General features: G+C 34.6%; 1 protein-coding gene and 1 long non-coding RNA gene across 3 annotated transcripts; both read left to right on the forward strand.

Moving 5' to 3' along the window:
• Positions 1-891: 891 nt before the first annotated feature.
• Positions 892-2,402, forward strand: LOC140177974 (uncharacterized). The gene is made up of 5 exons (XR_011869802.1): positions 892-1,086; positions 1,383-1,605; positions 1,710-1,802; positions 1,894-1,995; positions 2,087-2,402. It is a non-coding gene; the product is annotated as an uncharacterized lncRNA (long non-coding RNA).
• An 884-nt stretch (positions 2,403-3,286) lies between these two features.
• Positions 3,287-8,021, forward strand: LOC112732345 (acetyl-CoA acetyltransferase 1). Of its 2 annotated transcripts, none has more exons than XM_025781046.2 (13): positions 3,287-3,720; positions 3,903-4,012; positions 4,130-4,285; positions 4,477-4,769; positions 4,844-5,049; positions 6,236-6,321; positions 6,510-6,609; positions 6,690-6,800; positions 6,876-6,917; positions 7,070-7,156; positions 7,251-7,336; positions 7,466-7,543; positions 7,744-8,021. In XM_025781046.2, the coding sequence occupies exons 5-12, from the start codon at positions 5,023-5,025 to the stop codon at positions 7,500-7,502; spliced, it is 576 nt and encodes a 191-aa protein (XP_025636831.1). In that variant the 5' UTR covers positions 3,287-3,720; positions 3,903-4,012; positions 4,130-4,285; positions 4,477-4,769; positions 4,844-5,022; the 3' UTR covers positions 7,503-7,543; positions 7,744-8,021. The 2 variants fall into 2 exon arrangements, with proteins under 2 accessions (XP_025636831.1, XP_025636832.1); XM_025781047.3 differs by having other exon boundaries at positions 3,297-3,720; positions 7,747-8,021.
• The last annotated feature ends 943 nt before the right edge of the window (positions 8,022-8,964 follow it).

The raw sequence follows: 8,964 nt of genomic DNA on the forward strand, positions 1-8,964 counted from the left end.
TTTCCCTTTGTGTGTATATTATCGTAGCGAGCTTTGTGTCGACTGCCGGTAGTCACGAAAGAGTGGTATTCTTAACCACCGACATGTATGCACGAAGGACACAATAAAAAACTATATCTAAGATTTGTTCCTAGGTAATGTCGGGCTGTAGGGTGTAAACCGACACGTGAGCTCATGACCTGCATAGGACAGACATGCATCATACTTGGTTGCACATTTTTTTGTTATGATTGTTGTATGGATATATACTTTCTTTGTTTGTATTTTATTCTCTGTATTTACTATGTGCTATTATCTTGTATTTCTATATTTGTATTCTATTTTTCCGTTTTCTCTATTTATCTATTCTCTATGTTTTCTTCTGTTTACTAGAAAATATATTACTGACTAATAAGCACGACGGAAGTGATTAACTTGACTAATTAGCCCGACTCTACTAAGAACTTTCCTGTTCTTATCCATTCTCTCCCCCCTTCAAATGGAGGCAGGAGTACTCTTCCGTGACTTGCGAGTGATCGTTCCGCAAAGAGGATTCTGTTCTAGGTAGTGTTCTGAGTCTAGGATAAACTCCGTTCTCTGTTTATATGTAAATACTGAGAGACTGGTTTTAAATACGAACTTTAACCTAAATCCTTTCTACGAGGCTCCTGTAATGAGGCTACTTGATGAAATACCAGTGAGACGTCCTATGACAACGTATGATCATGCAGAAGAGTAGTAGATATTGTTCTGCCTTTTGATAACGTTTAATTGGGTCGTTACAATTGGAAAGTTACTATCATTGGTAAATTTTCTTCCTCCTATTTTTGTTAATATTAATTTTTAAAGTCCTTTACTTCTATTTCTCTTTTGTGCAACGATTATCTTGCAATTTTTTTAAACAATTCTTAGAGGATGGCTTGACAAAAGGGATGAAGATGAGCGTCAATGAGGCTATAGCACTTCCTCTAAATAGAAAGATCATACTCCTATTTAACAAAGAGTTGCAACCAATTGGGTATTGACTATTCCTAGTTTCTCATCTGTGAAGAGAGTTGGAAGACAGTGAACAAAGCTATCAAGGAACACGCATACAACATAGTTAAGGTAGATCTTTTAATTTCGACATATTAAGGCAATTTAGTTATCATTTTTTTTGTGTGAAAACTTCGACATGGATAAATTATATTGCTGGTTAAATTTTCATATTTTGTGTTTCATATGTTTAAATCAGCATTTCTATCTTATATGTAATAACGACTAAATGCCATCTAGATTCTTATATTCTTATACTTTTTCATTTTAAACTAGCCTTTTTTTTGTTATTGATATTCTTCACATTACCATAGTCTTATGCTTATTGATTGGTTTTGGTTACTAACAATGGCAAATAATTGTAGCAGGTCTTTCACTACGAGAACGACACCGGAGGAAAAATAAAGTAGGGAATTATGCAAAGGATATGAAAAAACTAGAAGGATACAAGACACAACTTGTATCATAAGTTTTACGATGAAACAAAGACTCTTTAAAAAAATGTTAAGCATCTCCCATCAGGAATAGATGAAAATCACTGGAAATGATTTCTTGTATATCGCTTGAAGGAAGAAACAAAGGCAACAAATGGTATTTTATATTTATTTCCCCTAAAATATATATGTCTACGTAAAAGATAAATTTATAATATTTAGTCCAGTCTCATTTGTATTTGTTTTGTTATTTGTTCATAGAAAAAGTGTAAATAAAATTCTTTAAATCAATCAATGCAAATTCACACACATACTGGTGGCTCCAAAACATTGACAAGATGAAAAGACGAAGAGGTAACAAATAATTATTGTGTTTCAGAGTTTGCTTCATTTTCCTAAATATAGTGTTGTTATTTATATAATTGTGTCGACATCAATATTATAGGAGAAACTACAAAGAAAGCCCATTCATAGAGGAGAGTTATGGACCATAATTCATAAAAAAAAAAGTGACTCGTATATCCATGACGATGTGCCTGTTGTTGGTGTAAGGAATGTTTTAAAATTTTTTACTTCTCTTATTATATTTATTGTGCTAATTTTAAATCATTATAACCCTAATTCTAGTATATCTGTAGGAAGCAACTGCGAATATTGAAAGCCAAGATGAATCCTCCAAGCAGCTTTCACAAAATAATTCGCTTGGACAAGTTCTTGGAAAGGATCACCCAGGACGAGTTCATACCTTAGGTGTTGGACCATGTCCCACTCAACTTTCTGGTAATACTACTACAAAACAATCGGATTCTGATGTGCAAATTGAAGAGTATTAGAGGATGATTATGTAACACCCTTACTATTAGACTGTCATATTTCCGACTGCACCACTCTGATAGCAAGAAGTATTACGACGACTTCATATATTTAATAATAAAATAAGAGACTTTTACTCAAGACCGTATCGTTTTTTTTTTTTTGAAAAACCGAAAGCTCTTTTTCACTAATACAAACATACATATACATATATACAAAACTTCTTACACAAGTAGCCTATAAATATAATATACATACGAAACATACAACTCCTGTCCCTCTTACAAGATTATAATAATAAAGGTGAGGAAAATCTATAACATATATATACAAACAGAAGTAGCGTATCTAAGAACTTAACAAAAAACTCCGCAAGCTTCCTCGTCGGTCCTGAAAAAAGAATTCTGTAGGGGGTGAGAACATCGTCCTTGCTAGTTCTCAATAGAGGGTTTAAGAATTGTTATAAGAAGATATTTAAAAAAAAGTATTTTCAATCGCAGTGATCGTCAGTTCATTATCCAAATCTAAAACTCATTTTTCTTAAAAAAAATTTCAAGAAAAATAACATTCCACACATTTCACCGCTTACTAAGAAAACATTTAACCAAAACTTACCATTGATCCAACCAATCATGGCTTCTGGCCCAAATTAAATCAAATCTCGGCCTCCGGCCCAACAAAATCCATCACTGCTATCATCAATCTACCACCAAATACTCAAAATAGAAATCAATCATAAGCACAAACAAATACAAGGCAAACACATTTAAAGAACAGTTACAGCAATTATCACAGTTACCAGTTAAACAAAATTCACACTACAACAAAATTTATTTTTAGCGACAAACTTTTAGCAGCAATAATACAATGGCTACTATTTCCTTTATTTAACTTATATTTTTGTAGCCATTATACATTTGCCATTATTAATATATGTTATAATGGTAATTATTATTATTGTCACTAAATTATTACTTCTTTTACTTTAATATTTATTTTTTCAAATTAATAACGGCCATTGTTATTATTGCTAGTAAGCATATTCCTATTTTCTTAAACTAAATTGATTGAAAAAGAAAAAGAAAAAAAATTGTTCTTGTGTTGGGGGTTTGGTTCTTCAGAAGACTCACTTCCCTCCGTCACTACCTTAATGGAACTCACTTCCCTCCATCATCGACCATCACCGCCATAGGCCTTGCCACCGCTGACAGCCCCCGTCCATCATCCTACACTTCGAATCGCATCTCTATTCCTCCACCTCAGATCTGCGTTGTAAATTCCTGATTCTTTTGATCCAAATCGGAAAACCAAAAAATAGTGTCAGTGTTGTGCCATGGAAGCTTGAGCTCGTAGTTTTGGTGTGAGTCCTGCGACTGCGATACTCTTCATTCTCCTTCTTTCTCTGCTTACAATGAAGGACTCCGAATCTCATTTGCCTTCTGTCGTTCACCTCACATCAGTATGTTTCTTATCTCTCTCATTCATTCCAATCCTTTTTTCCCCAATTCTCTAGAATTAGGGATTTTATGTAATTGCGAATTTATTATTTTGAAGTTTGGACCGTTCAATTCTTGGTTGAGGAAAGATGAATATCTGTCATAATTATGTATTTTGGTCCTTACTCGTGAAAATTTTTCGCAGAGGGCAAGAAATTCTGCACCACCACTGATACGTTAACTCAGCGGGAGCCTGATTCAATGCTGGCTGCTATGTTCAATGGTCGCCATACTCTCTTCCTAGATTCTGATAAGGCAATGTCAAATTTTGTCTTTCTTTGTTTCTTTGTTTATACTTGTATATGGTTTCCTCAATTATGCACGTTTGGCTTTGTTTATTGATTTGGTTAAAATTGCAATGACTGGTTGCAGGAATATGTCTTTGTTGACAGGGATGGTAAACACTTCCATCACATTCTTAATTGGTTGAGAGATGGTGTGGTTCCCATTCTGGAGGACTCTGAATATAATGGAAGGAAGGAAGGAAGGAAGCTGAAGGTCAATTGGGATTCACCACTCTTGACACCCGTAAGTATTAGATCTTTTCCAATTTCTATTTCAGTTACGATTAATGGTTTCACTCACTCCCTTAGGCATAGATCGTGTTGCCGATCCCTTCAGATCTATTTCTGCATATTCTATCTAATTTCTTGTAATTAGAATGGCAATCAAATGGCATAGAGCGTTTATTATTTACTTTTTTTTATTTTATGAAATAGTGAAGCGAACAAGGGAGGAATCCAAAAAGCAAGTGCGTTGCATTGCATGCTGAGTAAGAGTTTGTGGAGAGTGAGTGTGGGATTAAAAAAGGGAATTCAAAATTCAGCAACTGGGGTCAGGCGGTGACTTGCCCCAATTTGGTGGTGAGTACAACCCTTATCGCGCGCCGCGCAGGGTCAATTCCAGCCACGGCATGATGATTGATGACGACAAGGAGGCTGGTTCTTTAGGGCCTTACCACGACAGGCCAAGAACTATCCCCAACATGCGCACCAAACCTTACACCCCACTGGTAAATGAACTCCACTACCACTGCTTCCTTCATCATCTAATTTCAACCATTTTCTCACTCCCATCTTTCTGCAGATATTTCGTATTCTCCTGGGAATAAATATCCGTGTTCTATTCATTCTTTTGCTCCTCGGATTTGGGACTATCTTTTACATGGGAGCCAGTACATCTCCCATCATTGTCTTTGTCATCTCTATTTGTATTCTCAACTTCCTTGTGTCTATATATCTTACAAAGTGGGTGCTTTGCAAAGGATGAGGGCCCCCCCTGAAATGGTTCAGGTAACTCTATTTCCTATGCTTAACTTTTTATGTCCTGCTCCCACAAACATTCTAGATTTATATTCCCTTTTATTGAATTCTGGTCTTCATTTTGGTTACTGGGTTTTTGCAATATGAAATATTGATATAGAATGTGATGCGAATCACGTAGAACATCTATATCTTTTTTATCAAATAAAGAGAAGTTGATTGTTATGGATTCTGTAAGAGAGGATGAGGTCGATTGCTGTAGGTTGCATCCCTGGCTAAAACAAAAGTGGCATTTCATCCATAGTCTTTTGACAGAACAATTTAGCATTAATATAACTTTCATGTGGTTTTTATAATAGTAGAAAATTTAGAATTCTCATTCAATTTTCTCAAGTTTAGTTGATTCGGGTTACTGAGCGTTAAGTAGCCACCTATATACGACAAGATGATGAAAACTTGTCCAGAGAGTTGATTGGAAGAAGAAGACAAATAAGCAACAAAGACACTAATGCAATACCCTAAAATTAAGTTTTCAGTTACTATTATAATTTTCTCATAATGCATTAGGATACTTGTCAAACAATTACAATACATCATATTAAAATAATAAATTAAATACTCTAACCTAAAGGCCTAGTAGAAAATTCTTTAATTATCCACAAGTGTACTTTCAGTTACTACCGATTATATTATTATTATATCTTTTTTTATGGATATATTATATTACTACTTATATCTGTATTAGCTCATGCACCTTTATTATTCGCATAATGACAATGATCATTAGTGTTAGAGCACTCTTTATCATTTCTTATGTACTATGTGGAACCCCCTACCATTTATTATTTATTTGAATTAATATAGTACTAGTAACTTATAAGGGGTTATTATTCTTGTGTTTAAAGGATGTTAATGGTGTAATTATTGATTCAACGTTCTTGTTATTTGTGTTTTCAGTGTTATCTCAGCATTTAGCCTTTTGGTACCGCCAAGGTTAAGGTTTTTTTGAACACCCTAAAATTAAGCTCTGTTTATATGGTATCATACAATGGTTAATATTGGTGTGATTACTTCTGTTATTTAGTTCGAAAGTTCTTCTGACTTTTTACAGTTCACAGTTTACTTGATTTATGGTCTTTCTGACTTGCTTGGCATTGGATTATGGTGGAAACTTGTGCATTTTGATTGATATCTATATTATTGTTCTTGTGGCTAGTTTGATGCTGCAAAGTTAAAGAAGCTTAGAGCAAACTTCAAGCCGAATGGTGGTACTGTGACTGCTGGCAATGCTTCTAGCATAAGGTCCGTCTCTAAAATCTAGAGTGCATTCTTTATTCTTATGTGAATTCATGGGAATGGTTCCATGAAACATTGCAAGAAATTCGATTAGTTTTAATCATACCACTCTAGAAAACTGTGATATAGTAATCACAAGGTTGTGAAGTGCATGCCCTTTTATTGATAATGAACTGGTTTATGGATTTGACTAGTGATGGAGCTGCTGCGATAGTGCTAGTGAGTGAAGAGAAAGCACGTGAGCTCGGATTGCATGTAATAGCAAAGATAAGAGGATTCGCGGATGTGGCTCAGGTCTTGTGACTGATTATTCTAAACTGTTTTGATCTTGATAAATATGATCATGTAGAGCTGAATCAAAATGATTCTTACAGGAACCTGAATTATTTACAACTGCTCCTGCCCTTGCAATACCAAAAGCTATATCAAATGCTGGTCTAGAGGCTTCTCAAATTGATTATTATGAAATAAATGAAGCTTTTTCTGTAAGGAATACAGCACCCTTTACTCATTCATTCTTATTTCCTTTATCTTTTGTTCTTCTAATTTCTTCTATACAGGTTGTGCCTCTTGCAAATCAGAAGCTTCTTCGTCTTAGTCCTGTGAGTGTTCATGTGACTAAACTAGTTCTTTGAACATTAATCTGACATTTTCTTTTGGCTAGCATGGCTGCTTCTCCAATTTGATTCCTTCATTCTGCCCTATTACATGACTAAATATTGTATATAATTCATGCATTTCTTATTAAATGCAGGACAAACTTAATGTACATGGTGGAGCTGTATCATTAGACCATCCACTGGGTTGTAGCGGGGCTCGAATCCTAGTTACATTAATAGGGGTAAATTGCAATCTTGGTTACTCTAAGCATCTTATTCCTTCACCCTTACATACTTTCGCATGTATATGAACCAACTTGGGTTCGACTGTTTTAGGTATTGAGACAGAAGAATGGGAGATATGGCGTTGCTGGCATCTGCAATGGCGGAGGCGGAGCATCTGCACTTGTCCTTGAGCTCATGTAAGCACTTTTTTACCTTGCCAAATAACATTACTCTATCCCTTGGAATATATTATTTCAACTCATTGAAAATCTTAGTTGAATCAAGTATTTATCTTGCTATTCTTTTTTTCTATGTATATCTGTTAGGACTCGTATGCCATTCAAAGCTTTGAGAGAGGAATAGCTGCTCAAAATGCTGGTCATTTTTCTTGGGAGATAGTTCTGGTGTGATTTCTAACCGCACTGAACTGTTGATAGGTTTAACTGATATCACTGACTAGTGTTTCAGCATGTCTTAATGTTCTAAAATCTCACTAATTTTGTTTTGTTATCAGATACCTGGTTTAGCATGTCTTAACGTTCTGACTAGTGATCCCTTGATGATTTTACATACTTGTGTTAATGATATATGGTTATTATTGTAGCAGAGGCAGCTATTCTGTTGAACCAGGATCTTGTCTTTGGCACAACACCAATAAAAGACTTGGTCAGGCAAATGGAGTACACACTTTGGCATTTTGGTCTAAACATGTTGGGACAAAGTCCACTTTATTTTCTAAATATATAATGTAGATTTACTTTTAAATTCTTTTTTTTTTTGTAATATTTGTGTTGTTTAAATTTGTATTATGCTTTATTACTTTTCAAGAGAAATTTGTGTATAAATATTTTGAATTTAATGAAATATTTTATTTTGTATTAATTAATTTTAGTATATTTATATTACGTACAATAATAATAATTGTTGGTAAAAATAATTTGAAATTTTAAAAAAATGATAGGTTGTCATTTCTAAAAGAGTGAACATAACTAAAGTTTTAATATTTTAGTGGCAATAGTAATGGAAACTAAAAATGAACAACATTACAATTTTAGAATTATTTTTAGTGGCCATATAAATAGCCGGTAAAATGGGTTTTGGCGGCAATAGTAATGGCCACTAAAAATTGAATAACATTGCAATCTTAGAATACTTTTTGTGGCCATATAAATTGCCAAAAAAATAGCTGCAAAAAGTTATATACTTTTTGCGGCCATTAAAAAGGTCTTTACCGGCAAATGTTATAATTGCCGCTAAAATCTTTTAGCGGCAAAGCATAAGACGGCTAATGTCTAATTGCCGGTAAATGTATTAGCGGCTATTTTTATTGCCGCTAAAAGTAAAATAAATGGCCGCTAAAAGTGATTATTTTTGTAGTGTCATCAAATAGGCAAACCAAAACACTTAAACACCCAAACAAGGCAAACAAATGCAACATGCTGCATGCCTATCCTACAGGCCGTGAGCTCACGTGTCGGTTACTTTGCCAGAACCTGACATATCCGGTAGCTAATTCGGATATCGTCCTCTTGAAAATCGGTAGGCAGTACACCACCACGATCCCCACCATTGCGAGCGGTACATCACCACGATCCTCACAAGATTTTCAATTGGAAATCACACACCCGTGGGCAGTAAATAACCATGATCCCCACCATTTAAGAGCAGTACACCACTACGATCTTTGGCAGATCAAAACTTACATTCAACACCACAATTTTCTTAAAAAATCTTGACCCGGAACAAGTGGAACTAAGCTATAATCCTTGCGTATTGCCCAAGTGTTTCAAATATCAAAATCTCTTTTTTAAGAACAATTCAGATC

This window comes from Arachis hypogaea, chromosome 13, assembly GCF_003086295.3.
Source record: "Arachis hypogaea cultivar Tifrunner chromosome 13, arahy.Tifrunner.gnm2.J5K5, whole genome shotgun sequence".
NCBI classification, from domain to species: domain Eukaryota; kingdom Viridiplantae; phylum Streptophyta; class Magnoliopsida; order Fabales; family Fabaceae; genus Arachis; species Arachis hypogaea.

Coding starts and splice junctions, on each gene's coding strand:
- LOC112732345 (XM_025781046.2), top strand. CDS start 5,023: ATGAGGGCCCCCCCTGAAATGGTTCAG. Junction 6,322..6,509: donor GGCAATGCTTCTAGCATAAG/GTCCGTCTCTAA, acceptor GGATTTGACTAG/TGATGGAGCTGCTGCGATAG. Junction 7,157..7,250: donor TCCTAGTTACATTAATAGGG/GTAAATTGCAAT, acceptor CGACTGTTTTAG/GTATTGAGACAGAAGAATGG.